At 36.0% G+C, this 18685-nt stretch overlaps 1 protein-coding gene across 6 annotated transcripts in view; it reads left to right on the top strand.

Moving 5' to 3' along the window:
- STAG2 (STAG2 cohesin complex component) overlaps positions 1-18685 on the top strand; it is a gene marked incomplete at its 5' end in the record, with an annotated part of 116844 nt that overhangs the window by 92822 nt on the left and 5337 nt on the right. For 4 of the 6 annotated variants that reach the window (XM_081125566.1, XM_081125569.1, XM_081125567.1 and 1 more), the window contains 8 exons: positions 339-478; positions 2146-2247; positions 4242-4390; positions 6254-6382; positions 9797-10020; positions 13037-13226; positions 16288-16414; positions 17389-17466. In XM_081125566.1, coding sequence (XP_080981692.1) covers positions 339-478; positions 2146-2247; positions 4242-4390; positions 6254-6382; positions 9797-10020; positions 13037-13226; positions 16288-16414; positions 17389-17466 — 1139 coding nt within the window. Of the gene's footprint in view, positions 1-338; positions 479-2145; positions 2248-4241; positions 4391-6253; positions 6383-9796; positions 10021-13036; positions 13227-13316; positions 13428-16287; positions 16415-17388; positions 17467-18685 lie in introns of all 6 variants that reach the window. The other 2 variants (XM_081125571.1, XM_081125570.1) reach the window with 1 other exon arrangement.

Raw genomic sequence — 18685 nt, 5'->3', positions numbered from 1 at the left:
TATTAGGGCAGTAGATTAATGTATTCGGCAAGTCTAGCCAGACTTCACCAAACGTCAGTTCCTCTTATTCAACTCCTCTTGTTCCTGTGCCATGTTCACCTAGCAGCCTTCTGACTGTTTATTTGACTTAACAAAAATTTTGCTTATTGGAATGAATGAGCTGGCCATTCGTGAAGATATTGAGAGTGATTTTAATTTTTATTTCATTTAAATGTGTTTTTTGTCTTATTTTGTAAATTCTCCAAAATAAAGATATTTCTGTAGTGAGAATTAAAAACACATATATGGCTGAATTAAAATGCTAACGGTCTAATTTTTGGAACTGCTCCCTCCCTCAGATGGCCAGCAGGAGGATGAGGCCAGTAAAATCGAAGCTCTGCACAAGAGGAGGAATTTACTTGCAGCATTTTGTAAGCTAATCGTGTATACTGTCGTGGAGATGAACACAGCTGCAGACATCTTCAAGCAGTACATGAAGGTAAAGTTTGAGAAATGGGTCACAAGACATTGTTACAATGCTTAACAGATAGCGTAACATTGGCTTTTATGCTTGCCGTTGAATTTTTTAATAGTAAATTACTTTCCTAGTATAAAAAGAAATCTCTTAAAGTATTTAACATTTTCAGTAGCATTTGTCTCATGCCTCTACTCCTCTGTTATAATGGACAATGTGAGTTTGTTAAGTTAGTTTGCATTTGGAATATTGGAAACAGCTTGTCTTACGTTACCTGTTACTATTAGAAGTTGTATTTGTGATTTAGTTTAATACAACAGGATGTTGTCCTTCCCCTTGCTTGATATAGCATTAAAAGTATTGTTTTAGAAGTCAGGAGACCTAGATGGTATAGTTTTGGCTTAGTGATTATACAACTTGTGGCCTTGAGCAACTCATTTGTGTCCTGCCTTCACCTGTTCCACTGTGACAGCTAAGGTTCCTTTAGGGCAGGGGTGGGGAACCTTTTTTCTGCCAAGGGCCATTTGGGTATTTATAACATCATTCGTAGGCCATACAAAATTATCAAGTTAAAAGTTAGCTATGAAAAAAGCTCCTAGATTTATTGAATTTCAAGTCCCGCTTGCAGTTGCCTTGGCAGGGCCAGACCAAACGATTATGGCCCGCGGGCCGGACGTTCCCCACCACTGCTTTAGGGTCTCAAAATCTGATTTGATTCAGAGTAGATTATTCACAGGTTTCATAAATACACAGCAAATTCTCTAATTTTTAAGTAGTAGTAGAAAGGATATGGTTAATTGTACTAATGGAATATGACTAAATATGGTAAGGTAGTTTTTCTTTAATTCTTTCTCAAGCAAAATCTAATTATAAATGTAAACTTTTTAAAGTCTTTCACGAAATAAAATTATAATAAATTTGCCAAAACCTGGTTAATTCTCTTTGGAATACTTCCCTACATGATAGAACTCTAGCACCATTATAACTTACTTTGGAACTTAAGTTATTTGGCATGATAATTGAATTTTTTCGAACTAAGGTTGTTTGTGAAGTCATTTTGCAAGTTTTAAACTTTGAGACTTTAGACTTAGGTATTCTAGTTAGTTAAAGTCAGTTCTATCAGTCATAGGAGCATGGTTATCCTGTTATGTCTAGTAGTTATCCTGTATGCATTTTGAAACGATCTTAAATTAGAAAAAAATTTTCATGTGCAATGCGTGATGTAAATATCACCCACAATAAGTTTTCTCTTAAATGTTAACAGACTATTAGCTTGCATAAGCCAAATTAATAAAGTGGGAAACTGCACATGGACTGCATGCCAGTAGCAATGGATAAGTTATGAGAGTAACTGATTATATTCATTGTCTTAGTTGAACACAAGAAGTTTGTTTATATCCTTTGTGTTTTTCTGAAAATCTGTATAACCTAATTATTGTTTTGTACCATACCTCCTTAAAACCAAGTTTAGAGCTTAATGTGATTAGATCTTAACTGTCTGATATTTCTGAATTTACTTAAGTTAGGGATTGTGTGCTTAGAAATTATCTTAAAGTTTCGGTAACATTCTTTTGTGTCCTTGAAGACATAATTTTAGCCAAATACATACTTACATGATTAACCTAAAATTAGTCTTATTGCCCAATAGTTTTAAAAGATAAAGCTCTAATTTGTGCAAATTTCTTTTCTAGTATTATAATGACTATGGAGACATCATCAAAGAAACAATGAGTAAAACAAGGCAGATAGACAAAATCCAATGTGCAAAGACCCTTATTCTCAGTTTGCAACAGGTAAGACATTTAAGAGTACTAGCTTTAGGCTTACACAATTAACAATAATTTTCAAGGTAACTTTGGGTCAAGCATAATAGACAATTCATAAAAGTAGAAATATAAGATATTCAACTTCACTAGTAGACATTGTGCAAGTGAGATTATTTTTTGCTTTCTGTCTGGCAAGTTTGGCAAAGCCTATAGCTATCTAAGGTATGGGGGAAATAGGGACTATCATCAGTATATATTGGTACAACCTTCCAGTTTGGCAATATATGTCAGAATTTATAATGTGTATGCCATTTGAGGCAGCAAATCTACTTTGAAAAATTTATCCAAGGTAATAATAGGACACGTTTGCAAAAATGGGTGTACAAGATTGTACACCACAACATTGTGTACAACAACAAGGAATTAGAAATAATCCTAATGTTCATCAGTAGGATATTAGATGAATATATTACATAGTACATCTCTGCATTGGCTGTTATATAGCATTTAAAATTAGTTTTAAGTAGGTCTGTATTCATTAATGTGTAAAGATTTCCACAATGTGTATAGTTTGAAAATACAGTAAAAAAGATTACATTCAGCATCCCTATAAAATTGTACATATCTCTATGTCTATCTGGAAAAAGTAGTCACTAAAATGTTAGCTGTGGTTAACTTGCTTTGGTAGGTTTTAGGTGAATTTTACTTTTTTCTTTGTATATTTCCATATTTATTTTAATGAGTATCAGTCTTAATAATCAGAATTCAATAGTCATTTTCATTTTGGCAGTGGCAAGGCAGGTTTAATTAGGTAAAAAATCATTTGCTTAGTATACTTTTGTGTCTAGAGACCAAATGCATGCAAAATATAACCCCTTTCAATTTGATAAACTTTGTTCTTTTCAGAAACCTAGGTATGAAAGTTCTTGATCTTATTTGCATATTCTATATTAAAATTAATAGAATTTAAAAGGTTTTAAAGGTAGAATTTAAATAACTTCTTTTGTTATAAAATAATAGCTGCTTGCTGTAGAAAGTTTAGAAAATACAGCAACTAGAAAAACGCAATTTATCATTAATTTTTTTACTTAATAACGCTTTGTTTTTATAGTCCCCTTAGTTTTTTGGGTTTTTTTTATGACTATATGAAATCTTATTTTTACAACATTAGGTCATTGTGCATTCTATTTTTCAAGGCTGAGCTTTTCACATTAATGAATTCTGAATACTTTCATGCCATTAAACACTTTCCTCAGCATTTAAAATGACTATATAGTATTCCATTCTATAGAGGGACCATAATTTAACCATGATCTCTTCTTGTTTCATGTTGTGCTTTTTGTTTTGTTTTTACAATCTTTCCCATTATAAATGGCATTAAAACATTTTTGTACTTATGTATTGTGCACAAATAATAATATTTCTTTTCGATAAAGTCTGATCACTAGAATCGCTTCGTCAAAGGACATCTAAACTTTCACTACATTTTGCCAGATTGCTCTGTAGAAAGGAAGGTTATCTCAATTTATGTTCCCAACAGATCAGAGTGCTCATCGCACTGTGTTCTTATCAGCGGTCCATTATCTGTTTAAAAGCTTGGCAGTTTGGTAGTTGAAAAATTACATATTGTTTTGTTTACTTTACAATGAAAGTTTGGATGTGAGATTCATCATTTAAATGTAAATACCAGGTCATAGTAGCCTCTAATTTAATGGGCTTCCTTTTTCTTTACATTTTTATATGCTATCTCAGTAACCAGTTAATTCCAGCAGAATGGAATTCTGCTGTGACTAATGTAAAGAGTTCCTAATCTCAGTGTGAATATCGGAAGTGCTACAATTTTCGTCACTTGTATCATGTGTTTTAAATTTCCATGTATTTGAATAAAATACATTACCTCATTTATGGATCGTCTATTCTAAGTATATTTTAAGTAAAAAATATGTTATTTTAAAAGATGTTAATAATCCATAGTTATCAAAAAAACTTTTAACGTGCTTGCTTTCTTTTTTTCCAAACAGCTTTTTAATGAAATGATTCAGGAAAATGGCTATAATTTTGATAGATCATCCTCAACATTCAGCGGCATAAAAGAACTTGCTCGACGTTTTGCTTTAACTTTTGGACTCGATCAATTGAAAACGAGAGAGGCCATTGCTATGCTGCACAAGTAATCTCCAAATATTTTATTCAGCTTTCCTGCTTTTTAATAATGATTTTTTTTTTTTACTCTAGCTCTTTTGTTTAGAATAATCAAATTCAATTAATGCTTAATTATTTGTTTACAAATCTGTAGCATATCTCTCTTCTTAAGAACTATAGTGCTATCTCTAGTAACATGAGTTGCCACTAAATCTCCTTTCATAGAAAGTCTTTGCTTTAATTAAAACCATACATAAAATCTTTATAAATTATGTGAAGAAAAGCAACATATTTTCATCAGGTATTAGAATATCTCTTAGCAGCTTTTGTCATAATTTCACTTCTAGTTAGAGAAATTTTTGAGATTTGATTCCTTTATTTCGAATTTTCTCTTTCTGGTTCTGTCTTCTACATTGTAGTGACCTTCCCCCTTGTTTTGAGCCACAACCTTTCTATCTGCATATTTTCTTTGCGTTACAAAAATTTATGGCATGTAATTTAGTGATCAATTTACTTTTAAGTGTGAGTGCATTTTAGACCTTTAACATGACCAACACCTGGATATTAATACCCTTGATCTTTTATTTGGGAAAATCGAGAGGCTTGGATTCTTTCATTGAAAGCTTTGTTTTACTTGTGCCTCTTACTAGTCTGGCTTAGTTATGAGCATTAATGTCTCTCCGCAGAAATGTGTTTGCTCTTTCGCGTTAATCCCATACCTTCCCCAACTTTAAAGTCTCAAATTCCTTTTTATGCCTTTTAATGGATTGGATGATACTTTCAGGTAATGAGAAGTAATATGATATTTCCTTCTTGCCTCCCATTTTCATCTGGATTATTTTTTACACAGTTACATTTTGATGCAGTATAATGTTGGGTTGTTGTCTTGATTAATAGAGGTATTTACTGTTAAATAAATATAGTTAAAATGGGCCCTGCATAGAGTTTAATTTTTAAACTTTACTCTTAAATAGGTCATTACAAATCCCCCCCCCCCTTCTCTCTCTTTCTCTTTCGGTTATTCTCACCCAAGAATGTTTTTTTTCCATTGATTTTTAGAGGGAAGGGAAAGGAAGTGGGGAGAGAAAGAAACATTGGTTGCCTCCTGCACACACCCTTACCGGGGCGGGGGATCGAACCTGCAACCCAGGTGCATGCCCTTGACCAGAAATCGAACCTGAGACCCTTTGGTGCTCACCCGAAGCTCTAACCACTGAGCAACACCAGTCGGGGCTGTTTTATCCTTACTTTTAAGTTAGTCCTGTCCTGGCCGGACTAACTTGGCTAGAGCATCATCCAGTGCACCAAAAGGTGGTGGGTTCGATTCCAGATTGGGACACCACTCCTAGGTTGCGGGTTTGATCCCTGGTCAGTGCGCATATAGGAGGCAACCGATCAAATGTTTCTCTCGCTCTCCCTCCCTCCCTCTCTCCCCCTCCCTAAAAAAAAAAAAAATCAATAAAAACGTATCCTTGGGTGAGGATTTAAAACATAAAGTTTAAGTTAGTCCTGTGTGGTATAGTTCTCCTTTATGTCTTAAAAAATACAAAAACTGTATTGATCATGATGTGCAAGCATTGGGGTCATTCTCTGTGGGAGAGAACTGAGGAAAGAATGTCGATGAACCAAACCACATTCTATCTAGGGGCTAGCTGGCGGGCTTGTGTGCCTGTGTGTGTGGTTATTTTGTTTCAAAAAATGTAACAGTGGCATAAAATTACAAACATATTTGCTTATTCTCACATTATAGCCTCTTTATTCTCTCTATTCTTCAGGTTAAATGCATGACAAAACATTTAGTAGTGGAGTGAAAGTATAGAGAGAACTTTCCTTTCTAAGTTACTAAGTTTTGTATTTTTGTCCCTTAAATATTTGTCTTTTTTTCTTGCAGAGATGGCATAGAATTTGCTTTTAAAGAACCTAATCCACAAGGAGAGAGCCATCCACCTTTAAATTTGGCATTTCTTGACATACTGAGTGAATTTTCTTCTAAACTGCTCCGACAAGACAAAAGAACAGTGTATGTGTTAGAAATATTCTATTTAATTTTGTTTTGGAATTCTTAAAGATCAGTAATTACACTTGATTTCGCCCTTCTGTGCACAGAGATTAGAATTGTAGCCTAACAAAAGACAGAACATTTAATAGACCCTGATATAGGTGATCCATCAGGAACATCTTAGTCTGTGTCCAGAGTTATAACTACACTGGGAAGTTGAATTCTCCTTTTTATCTTTTCTTACTTGAACTACTAGTGCTGTTCTCAACAGATCATTTAAACAGGATACTTTTCTGGTATAGTCTCCTAAAATGGTGAATTATATTCTAAGAGGATTCAACAAATGGAATTAAATTTAAAAATACTATTCTACCCTTCCCATCTTGGCTTGTGGTATAAAAGGGCAGAAGAATATGAATAACTTACAGTAGATATAGCCTCTTCTAAAAGTCCACCAGTATTTTTCATTGGAAGATTATATAGATTTTATATAAAATTCTAATGCACACAAAACTAATCTATGGTGATAGAAATGACAGTGGTTACTTCTAGGGTTGGGGAGATTGAATGGGGAAAAGGACCCAGGGTACTTTTTAGGATCATGGGAATGTCCTGTATCTTAAAAGATGTATTGGTTACATGGGTGCTTTCATTTGCAAAACTGATCCAACTGGACTCTTAATTTCTGTGTATTTTATTATATATAAATTTATTCTAATTAAAAATTTCAGCCCTGGCTAGGTAGCTTGGTTAGAACATTGTCCCAATATACCAAAGTTGCAGGTTTGATCCTCCATCAGGGCACATACAAGAATCAGCCAATGAATGCATAAATGAGTGGAACAACAAATTGATGTTTCTCTCTCTCTCTCTCTCTCTCTCTCTCTCATCAATAAAATTAAACAAATTTCACTGACACAATCAGAGAAATACAGATTAAAGCAATGAAAAACCATTTCTCATTTAGATTAGAAAAAATTAAAAGAAATCTGATAGTGTCAAGTATTGCTGAGGATATGGAGCAATAGAGACTTTCAGGCATTTCTGATGACAGCATTAATTGGTACAAGACAACTTCGTGGAGGAGCTATTTGGCAGTATCTAGTAAAGTCTAACCTACCTTATGATCCAGTAATTCTGTTCATATGTAGGTACCCTAGAGAGACTCTTGCACGCGTGTATAAGAACTGTAAAAGAATTTGACTTGTATTGTTTGAACAGGGAAACACTAAATATCAACTAGAAAATGGAATACCATACAGCAGTCAAAATGGTTAGATTTTTTAAAAAGTAGACATAATTCCTTAATTTTATTAAATACTCCAGCCATTGTTCAAATTTTCAGTAGTCTCAGATGTCATTAATTACTTTATTTTTATAGTTTATTTGATTGAATTGGGATTGAAATAATACACATTCCAGTTGATTGTCTTTCTGAAACCTTAAAAAAAATTTCAGCTTTATTGAGGTATAATTGACAAATAAAAATGTAATATATTTAAAATATATAACATGTTGGTTTTATATATGTATATATTTTGAAAGGATTTCCATAATCAAGTTAATTAACACATCCATCACCTCACATATTTTCTTTCTTAAATAACACTTAAATTCTATTTTTTAATTATATAGTATTATATTATACAATATTATCGACTATAGTCACCATGTTATAATTAGATCCTCAGATCTCATTCATCTTTTTGAAAAAAAATTTCCAACTTCATTGAGATATAGTTGACATATCATGTGTAAGTTTCAGGTGTACACCATGTTGATTCACCACTGTAACATTAGCTGATGCCCCTCTTCCAGAATGATTAGAGTTTAAAAACATAATATTGACTGCAAAAAGCAAAGTACCAAATGTGCAATGATGTTTACAAACAAATCTGTATTAAAAGTACAAAAATGTGCATGGGGATGATAAATAGCAAATTCAGGTTAGTGGTTACCTCTGTGGCCAGGAAATAGCATCAGTAGATACACAGTTGTAAAGCTCTCTACCAGTTAGTATATTTTGGTTCAAGTTCCATATGTTGTTGCAAGCTGGTAACAGTTCTGAGACGGACAGCTAGTTCACAGGCCACACTTTGAGGAGTGCTGTACTACTGTGTATAGATGAAATATATTGCAATTAAGAAGAAATACTGGCTCTGGCTGGTGTGGCTCAGTTGGTTGAGTGTCAGCCCATGCACCGAGAGGTGACTGGTTCAGTTCCCGGTCAGGGCACATGCCCAGGTTGCAGGCTCAATCCCCAGTGGGGGGCATGCAGGAGGCAGCCGCTCGATGACTCTCATTGATGATTCACTCTCTCCCTCTTCCTTTCTCTCTCTCTCTCAAAAATCAATAAACACATTTAAAAAAAAAAATAAGAAGGAATACTAGACAAATAATACCAAGCAGTATGTTTGTAACTAATATCTCCTGTCGTCTCTTTTAATGGTCTTCAAAACTGGTAATTTTGAATTGATTGGAATTAGTCATTATTATGACAAAGTATTTGAATTGCACCTTACAGTTGACAAAAATTGTGTTCATGTATTTGAAGCATAATTTAGACAATAAAACACGGACTCTTATTGTCGGAAGCTGGGATTTGAATTGTGGTTATACTGCCTTTTCATTTGTATGACCATGAATATGTTACTTATCCTTTCTCTCCTCATCTGTCAACTGGGGAGAATGTCTTCCTTATAAGATTGTAAGAATTAAGCTAAAGCACCCAAGAGAAAACTGTCTACCACACAATCACACAAATGTTAGTTGAATTTTGATTGCTATATTACACATAAGCCATAGAATCCTTGCAATACTTTGGATCCCAGGGTAGGTAGATGCCTGACTTACATTAAACTGAAACATTTTTGCAGGTAGGGACTGGCCATATCACATTCATCTTTATATCTATCCCTAGTGCTTGGGGCATAGTAGATGCTCAACAGATACTAAGCTGAAATGCCCTGAATTGTTTGTTTTAATGTGAAAGTCTTGAGAGACAAACTTGCTCGTCAGTGTACTGATGAAGCTGAGATTGAGTAGTAAAGTAATATGCATGTGCTTGCATAGTTAGGGGATGATAGAACTGGGACTAGAACCCAAGTTGTGTGATTTTAAATTCAGTTTGTTTTCCAGAAATATTAGTTGAGTTTGTTCTAGCAGAGGACCTGTGAAAAGTGAGGATAGAAAGAGACATCTTGACAAAGAAAACGTTGATGTCCTTTAATTATTACTCTACGTTTTGAGGAAATGTGAACTATCAACCATCATTTTGTTTCATTCTAATGTATTTTGCTTTTTATTTTCTTAGTAAATCATTGACTGTTCTACATGGTGTGTGAGCCTTGAGATTATTGGGAGGAATAACCAAATGGGGGGAAAAGCTGTTGCACTTTTATGTATCAAAACTCATGGTTTCTGCTTCTTTTTAAGGTATGTTTACTTGGAAAAGTTTATGACATTTCAGATGTCACTCCGAAGAGAAGATGTGTGGCTTCCACTGATGTCTTACCGAAATTCTTTGCTAGCTGGTGGTGATGATGACACCATGTCAGTCATTAGTGGAATCAGCAGTCGGGGGTCAACTGTGCGGAGTAAAAAATCAAAACCATCCACGGGAAAACGGAAAGTGGTTGAAGGCATGCAGCTCACGCTCAGTAAGAATGTAGTTTATTCTCTCTCTTTCTCCCTTAGTTTACCAGCTGAAGTGTCATTAAGGTTCACCTTATTTTTTTATTTGAGATTTGTGTTGTTAAATAGTATCTTGCACAGTGTGTTCATTCTATGTAAATATACTGTTTTAAGCATTCTTTTATATATAAACTCAGTTCTCACAACTCTCATCCTCATTTTTCAAATGAGAAAACTAGAACAGAGAGGTTAAGTAACTTACCTAAGTTCACACAGGTATTAAGTAGTAGAACCAGGCAGTCTCATTCTAGAGTGCCTGCTTTTTTTTTTTTTTTTTTTTTTTTTTTAAATGTATCTTTATTGATTTCAGGAAGAGGGAGAGAGAGAGATAGAAACATCAATGATGAGAGAGTCATTGATTGGCTGCCTTCTGCACGTTCCCAACTGGGGATCGAGCCCGCAACCCGGCATGTGCCCTGACCAGGAATCGAACCCCGATCTCCTGGATCCTAGGCCCAAGCTCAGCCGATGAGCCATGCCCGGCTGGGCAGTGGAGTGCCTGCTTTTTAATCACTGCGCTGTACTGTATTCTTAGGGATATGGACTCAGTATTATAGAGCTAATTAGTACCTACGAGATCACATCCATCTAGTTTAAATGGAGCAACAGGTTCACAGAGGTTGCAGCTTTTGGATTTCTTTGAAGAGGTCATTAATCATGAAGAACTTGCTAGAAATACAAATTGCTGTCTATAATCTTAGAGGTAATAATGCATTATGACACGAGTCTCTTGGACTCCTAGCACTCCAGGGTTGGTTCAAAATGGGCCTGGGGACTTCCGTCCTTTCCTTAGGAATCTCTAAACAAATTGGCATAGTTGTCTACATTTGTTCCTGTTATTATTGCTGAGTAACAAACTACCCCAAAACTTGACATAGCAGGACATAGTGCCTGGTGCTTCAGTCAGGAAACCTCAGAGGCTGATAATTGTATGGCAGCATCTTCACTTACAGATATATTTGATGCTGGCTGCCAGCCGGGACCTCAGCTGGATTGTCTCCCACAACACCTACATGTGACCTCTTCTTATGGCTGTTTGGCTTCCTCACAGCATGTGACTGGACTTTAAGAGTAAATGCCTGAAGAGAAAGGAGGTGGAAGCTTCCAGTTTCTTAAGGCCAGAAACTGGCGAAGCATAATATCCACCATATTCCATTGATCAGTCACAGGGCCCAGATCCAAGGGGATGGGACATAATCACCCACCTCTTAATGTGAGGAGTGTTAAAGTGTTGGAGACCATATTTTTAAATTGCCAAGTAATTTTTTAACCGTTATCAGGTTTATAGTGTTTAAAACTTGTCCCATGGATTAATGGTTTATACCACTATAGCTCTTTAAAAAGTTTTTCACATTTGAACAAATAGTTAATAGTTATAAGTTTCTGCTGGGTCATCAAAACTCCTTTTCCTTAGACTTTATGGAACGTGTATGAATTGGTGTTTATGTAACATCTTGAAGATAGATTATCATAGAGTCAGTGCTTTCTTTGTTTAGGTTTTTGGAGAGAGCCATAGAAATTGAGGCATTAGTAAATTTGAAGGCAGAATAAATAATAATAGGTTGGCCCTGGCCAGGCAGCTCAGTTGATTGGAGTGTTGTCCCAAACACCAAAGAGGTTTCGGGTTCGAGTTCTGGTCAGGGCACATACCTACATTGAGGGTTTGATCCCTGGTCAGAGCACTTAGGGGAGGCAGCCGATTGATTTTTCTCTTTCCCCCTCTTTCGCCCTTCCTCTGTCTCTGAAATAAACATGTCCTTGGGTGAGGGTTAAAAATGAAAAACAAACAAACACAAAACACCAAAAAACTGATAGGTTGGCCAGATCAGTGCAAATTGGAAGACAAAAATCGGAGCCTAAACACAGTAGAACTTGAATGTTGGTGTAATTATGTTGCCAATTGTGCAATTTATGTCTAATCCATCTATTACTAGGGTATTAGCTACTAACACATTTTTCTTTGCACTCTGCCTTTAAAAACTTGCCTGTATATATCACATATGTAATCATCTAATAAAATGTTTTCAGTCAAGTGCTATGAATTCAGTAACACTTGCACGTGGGTTTGTCTTTTATTGATCATGACAGCATCTACAGACATTTGAAAACAAGTAGGTTTTGCAGGTTTGAAACCTGGTCTTTTTAGTCCACTTGAAACAAGTAGATTTTGCAGGTTTGAAACCTGGTCTTTTTAGTCCAGTGCTTCATGCGTATGGATTTGTGCTCCCCTTGAAGTTGTTCTTCGGGCTGCTCAGCGATGCACATTCTTTAGACTGGAACCGTTCTCTTCCTGTCTCCTTTCCCACCTCTCACTCACTGTACAGTTAGCCTCCTAACTGGCTGGTTTGCTCACTAGTCTTCATGTTCTTAAGTCCACCTTCTTTACTGCCGTCACATACTTTGACTAAAACCTGTAACTCACCGCACTGATTCCTTGAAACCTCCAGCAGTAGTTCCTGTCACCTTAGCACAGCTTACAAAACTTTCCATAAATTGATTCCTGCCACTTCATTCATTCAGCATTACCTTTTGCTGCTAACCCCAGGAGTACCAAACTCTTCGTTTGAATCATATGAAATTGCAATTTTTGTGGGTCGAAAATGGCTAAATACCAGCAAATTCGTATGGTTCCGTCGGTGCGCGCGTCAGCGCTGCTGCGTCTGCTCTTCCCGCCTGGCTCACCCAGGGTCTCCTCCGGTCAGAGTCCCTGCCTGGTGGCTGGCCCCGATGCCCGGCGGTTCCCATCCCACCCGCGCTTCCCGCCCCTTCGGCACCTGCCTCACTGTGCTGTAATTGCCTGTGTTTTCTTTGTTCACAACTAGACTGAGGTCAGGGTAGGGGCTGCCCCTTCCATGCCTTTCAGCCCCCGTTCCGGGCCTGAGCTTGTGAAAAGCAGGTGAGCGCTGACCGGACAGGTCGTGTTAGGCATCTGATCAGGCAGAATTGGTGGCTGAACTTCATGCCGTTGATTGTCTTTTCCAGCTGAAGAAAGCAGTAGTAGTGACAGCATGTGGCTAAGCAGAGAGCAAACGCTGCACACCCCAGTTATGATGCAGACTCCACAGCTCACCTCCACAATTATGAGAGAGCCCAAAAGGTTGCGACCCGAGGACAGCTTCATGGGCGTCTATCCAATGCAGACGGAGCATCATCAAACGCCTCTTGATTATAAGTAAGTACACTGGATTATTGTCTGTACTGTAACTTTATTAATTACATAGAAAAAAGTTAAGTTAAAAGAGGAATAAAATTCTCCTTGAAGCACGCAGGTAACATGGATGTTAGCTCAAAGACAGCAAGAGGAAGCAAGGCAACAGCAGGAGAGAGCAGCAATGAGCTATGTTAAACTACGAGCTAATCTTCAGCATGCCATGTAAGTGAGAGTGCCTTATTGTCTGAGTCTAGGAAGTTCACTAATTCCTTTGAACATATTTTAATGTGTGCCGTATCTAAAAATTTCAGCAAACTCTCTAGAGTAAGCTGAAATAATCAAGGAACTAAAAATTGGTTTTTCCAACAGAAAAAAAAAGAACTTTTTAAAGTTAAAATATTAACTAGTTAGCTAAAGGACTATTAGTTTGATCTGTTGGAAAAGTTTAAATCTGAATCCTTGTTTACTTTGGTACACAGAATTATAGTAAAAATCCAGTTTTGTTACATCTGAATTGATTTCCCACCTTAGTTCAGGCCCTCATCTCTCACCTGAACTATTATATTAGCTTTCTAACTCGTTTTCTTCCCTCAAATCTCCCATTTATCTTCTCACCACACCCTCCTCTCACTCGTCCACCACCACTCCATCATTCACACCACCATCCAGGATTATTACTCTAGAATAAAAATCTGATCATGTAACTCTTACTTAAAACCTTTCCATGGCTCCCCACTACCTACAGGATAAAGTTCAAACTCCTTAGCTCATGGCATGCAAGATCTTCAAAGTAATTACATTTTAGTATCATATACCATTCACTAGAAACTGGTAAAATCATCGTAAAAGAACAAGCTCAGGTATCACCTTACAAGAATCTGCGGTCATCTATGTTCTTACAGCATTATATTTATATTTCTTATAGCATGTACCACATTGTATTACAGTTATTTGTTTATTAAGTTTCCCTTTCTCTAGACTGTGAGCTCCTCAAGGGCAGGGACCACTTTCATTGCCTGTCAGTGCTTGGCACATAAAATGTGCTAAGTAAATGTTCATTGAATGAGTAAATGTCCAGTGCAAAAAAATTTGTAGTTCACCTTTTATGTACTTTATTTTTACTGAAATCTGTATGAGGGCTTTACAAATCTTTATTAGCTTTGGCTCCAAAAGAAATGTCAGACAGTCTACATGATTGGCACAAAGGGAAAGACATGATTCTGATTATTTATGGTTTTGGGTTTGAAACTTGTATTTGTAACATAATGTAGTATATGTATTAGTACTGGGAGATGGTAATTGTTATCTTTTTAAGTTTTAGTTTGTTTTGTTGGTTTTTAAATGATGAGAATTTTACCTGTTTTTCTTAAGAAATTATCATTTACCACATGAGCAGCATCCTATCTAAATTCAGTTATCTGTGGCGATCTTAAGAACCTCTACAAAAGTATACTCCATCACATGTGTAGATTCTGATCCCAGCTTGTCTAATATGGTCAGAATCTATACTATCGCTGGTTCTGTTTCCTACTCCTGTTTCTTTGGCTACATTCCCCTTAATATATGCTCTTATTTCATGCTGGATTCAACAACTAATTTCTTAGCTTCCAACCAGTCAACATTCACCGGTCCAAACATTCTGGAATTCTGCCTGCAATCATTTGGTCCATATTTCTCCCCTGAAAACTTTCCACCAATCCCCAAGATCTTCCACAGTATCTCATTACTCAGTACCATTTATCATTATTCTTGTTTGTAGTTCGTTTTAATTTCCCTTAGAGAAAAACTTCCCTGGTGACTATAAGAGATCATCCCAGTTAAATAATGATTACTGGAAGAATCTTTTGGTTGTTGTACCATAAGTGGTCAGTCACCTGATGATTTAAAATATTTTTGTTTTACAATAGTTTTTTTCTGTAATGATATCTGCCCTATAACTGAAAATACTTCCAAATTGTCTGTGTGGTATTTTTTAAATAGTTTATATTATATAATCTTCCTTACATTCCAAATGAAATACAGATGGATTTCTGGTTTTCTGTAACATGATCCACAAAGCACACATTTTCCCTTCACAGTTGCCTCCACTAGGATTCAATATAGTATTGTGTAAATTGGAAGCAAGCGTTCAGTAAATAATTGACTGGGGGCGGGGGATTAAGATCTTTCAGTGAGTGAGAGAAGAAGGAAACATTGGCCAAACTGGGGAACAAGAAGTCACCCTCAATTTCACTATTACATTGACTCATTTACGCTGATCTGGGCTAATTTGTGAACTTGAAATTTGAGTTTATTCCTTATAATTACGTGATAACATACAGAATTTTTGGTCTTAATTATGTTTTAGTTTAGAGTTTATTAGGACACAGAATCTAAGTTTCATCATAAATGTTGCTCATTTTTTCCTGAAGCAGAATTAATCTCTTTCAGTATATCATTATAGCACTTGATTCATATTTCTCTTGAAATATTTGTCACATTTTGTCATAATTATCTGTTTTCCATAGTAGACTGTGAGCTCCTTGAGGGCAGGAACCATGTCTTAATTCACCTTTTTTTAATTTGCATCTGTAGGACAAAGTAGAAGCCTGGCATATAGTAGGCATTGTGTGAATGAGTGAGCGCCTGATACATTAGGTACTGAGTGAATGAGTGAGAGTGATGGGTAAAATTAACATTGTATATTAATGAAAATATATGTATTCTGAAAATGTTATTTCTCTGGTCTCTGTTTTATATTTGTTTATTAATTTGTACCCTGCCTGCTATGAAAAAGGATTTGAGGTATCTTGTCTGTTCCCATGTGGGATATTCTCATTGAACTTTTATATGGGATATCAGCACTATCAAGCTAAATGTACTGAAGTAATGTAGAATAAACATAACTCCTTAGCATTTTTAGACAAGCGAACATTGGGGTTTTGACATCATTGATAACATGATCAATGCCTAATCATTTTCCCTGACCTCTAATTCCATCATTTTCCATTATGCTTGAATATAGAGAGCCACATAGTTGATGCCAACATATTAATAGTCACAACATTGGTTCAGATCTTGACCTTGTTTTATATTTCTCTAGTCGGCGTGGTACAAGCCTAATGGAAGATGATGAAGAGCCAATTGTTGAAGATGTTATGATGTCCTCAGAAGGGAGGATTGAAGATCTTAACGAGGGAATGGATTTCGACACCATGGATATAGACTTGGTAAGAAACTTAGTGATTTCTTTAAGATTTTCCAAAGTTTAGATTCTTTGGAAATTAAGCTGGATATTTATTAGAGAAGAGAAATACTTGCCATGAGAAGTAAGTTTTGCAAAATTATTAAATAAAAATAGTTGCTAAGTCTTTAGTTTATATGAGAAGGGATTCGGGAGAGGGTGAGATTGGTGAGGATATCAGATACTAGTTTAAGATAATTACTCTTCAGGTTAATTTAGGAATATATTGATTTTAAAAGTACATTTTGTTTAATATTATACTAAGTATCACATCACCATATAATTTTCCATTTATTTATCATTATTAAAACAATATATTATTAACTTGCTACTACCCTGTCATTGAGGCAGATCTTCGTATCAGATAATAAAATTACTTAACTTGGAAGTTAAATATATGTAAGGGTATATTTTTTATTAATTGTTACATCATATTTATGATTAGGGTTTTGTCATATACAAAATGCTTCTACATACTTCATTTTGCCACATGTCTCATTCAGCTTTGTGAGGCAGATTGAAAGGATTGAGGATACTGAAGCTCAGACAATCAGCCTACCCAAGGGGACAGAACTAGTAAGCAGTGAAGCTGAGACTTACAGCCCAGTCTTCTGATCCTACTTCTCAGTGTACCAGAAGTAATCTCCTTAACAGGAAGAACAATTAAATAGTCTCTCTTCAGAGTAGTGTAATCTGGTGCCTTTAAAGGAAAATGATTTGAGGAATTTTTAAAGTAAAAAAATGAGTTTTCCAGTTTTCATTATTTAGGATAATTTTCCATGAATGAATTGCTTTTGTTTTTATTTAAACGTTTTGTAGTTTGAATGTACAGTATTTAAAGTATTGTAAGGTACACTTGCAACTACATGGGCTATGTGAACATTTAATGCTAATTAATTTCAATATTTTCTGGCTTATAGATAAGGCAATTGTCAACTTCCTTCCTTTTTTTCCCTTTAGCCACCATCAAAGAACAGACGAGAGAGAACAGAACTGAAGCCTGATTTCTTTGATCCAGCTTCAATTATGGATGAATCAGTAGGTTTCCTTTAGATGTACTCCAGGATTGCGAAATCAAAAGTATAGGCAACCCCTAAGATTGAGGATGGAGAGCTGAGGCAGCGCATCAAGAATGGATTAAAACAACTGGACGGGAAAAGAGGCAGGCAGGAGGGATTTCCAGGGAAGGGGAGAAGGGCCATGCAGTAGTGGTGACAGATTAAAAGTGCCTTTGAATCCCTGGCCAAATGGGACTTGAGTTAAGGAACCTACACTTTTCCTTTAGGCTTGAGTTACCCATTGAAGGATTTCAAATGAGGGAGCGGCATGATCAGAATTTCGTTTCAGAAAGATTTCCTTGGCATTTATGGTTGGATAGGATGAATGAGAGGAATAATAATCCTATGAAGGCACGGTGAAAAATGGAACTTCTGATAAAGAGAAGGGGATTGAGATATAATTGGTTATTGTTAAGTACTGTCAATTCTATTTCTTAAATACCTCCTATCTGTCCCCGCTGCCATATTTTCGCTGACGATGCCTTGATTCATTCAAATCCTTAGTTTTCACTTGGACCATTGCAGTAGCCTTTAAATTGATGCTGTGCCCCTCCTTTATCTCTCTTTTGCAAATAGGATTCTCTCATTTATCATTTTAGATCTTTCATTGACACCCTCCCCCCCCCAATTGACACTAAGAAAAATATTTTGGCTCCTTATCCCGGCAAACAGAGCTTTTTGTGATCTGGCTCCTTCGCCAGCTTAACCTTGGCCTTTTCCTTACACGTATTCTGTGCTACAGCCGTACCAAATCTCGTAGTTCCTCAGGCACATTTTGCTCTTTCATGACTCCATGATTTTGTATAAGTTTTTCTCTGTTAGGACTGCCCCCAGTACCCCTTCTAGTGAATTCCTTCTTCAATATTCAGTTCTGACATTACCTGAGTTTTTGCTGACTTCTCCAGATAGGCACTTTATTGTTAGTTTCTGTAACACATTGCATACATTTTATTTTGATAATTACCAGATTGGTGTAGTGAAATAGGATATAACACTTAGTAGGCTGAACTGCAGGCAGGGATGATTTTATTCATTTTGAACTCTACCTTGCATAGTAGGTGTTTAGTTTTGTCAAATGAATAAGTCAGTTAAGTACCCTTTCAGCTCAGTATTTATGCTCCTTCCTAACATCTACTACCTCAGGTAACCTCATCCTCTGAGGCCTTCCTTCTATGTCCCAGTTTTTGCAATTCTCTTCT

The sequence above is a fragment of the Miniopterus schreibersii genome (genome assembly GCF_964146895.1).
Source record: "Miniopterus schreibersii genome assembly, chromosome: X".
NCBI classification, from domain to species: domain Eukaryota; kingdom Metazoa; phylum Chordata; class Mammalia; order Chiroptera; family Miniopteridae; genus Miniopterus; species Miniopterus schreibersii.
Note: the sequence above shows the minus strand (reverse complement) of the source record. Positions and strands in the feature narration are given on the sequence as shown.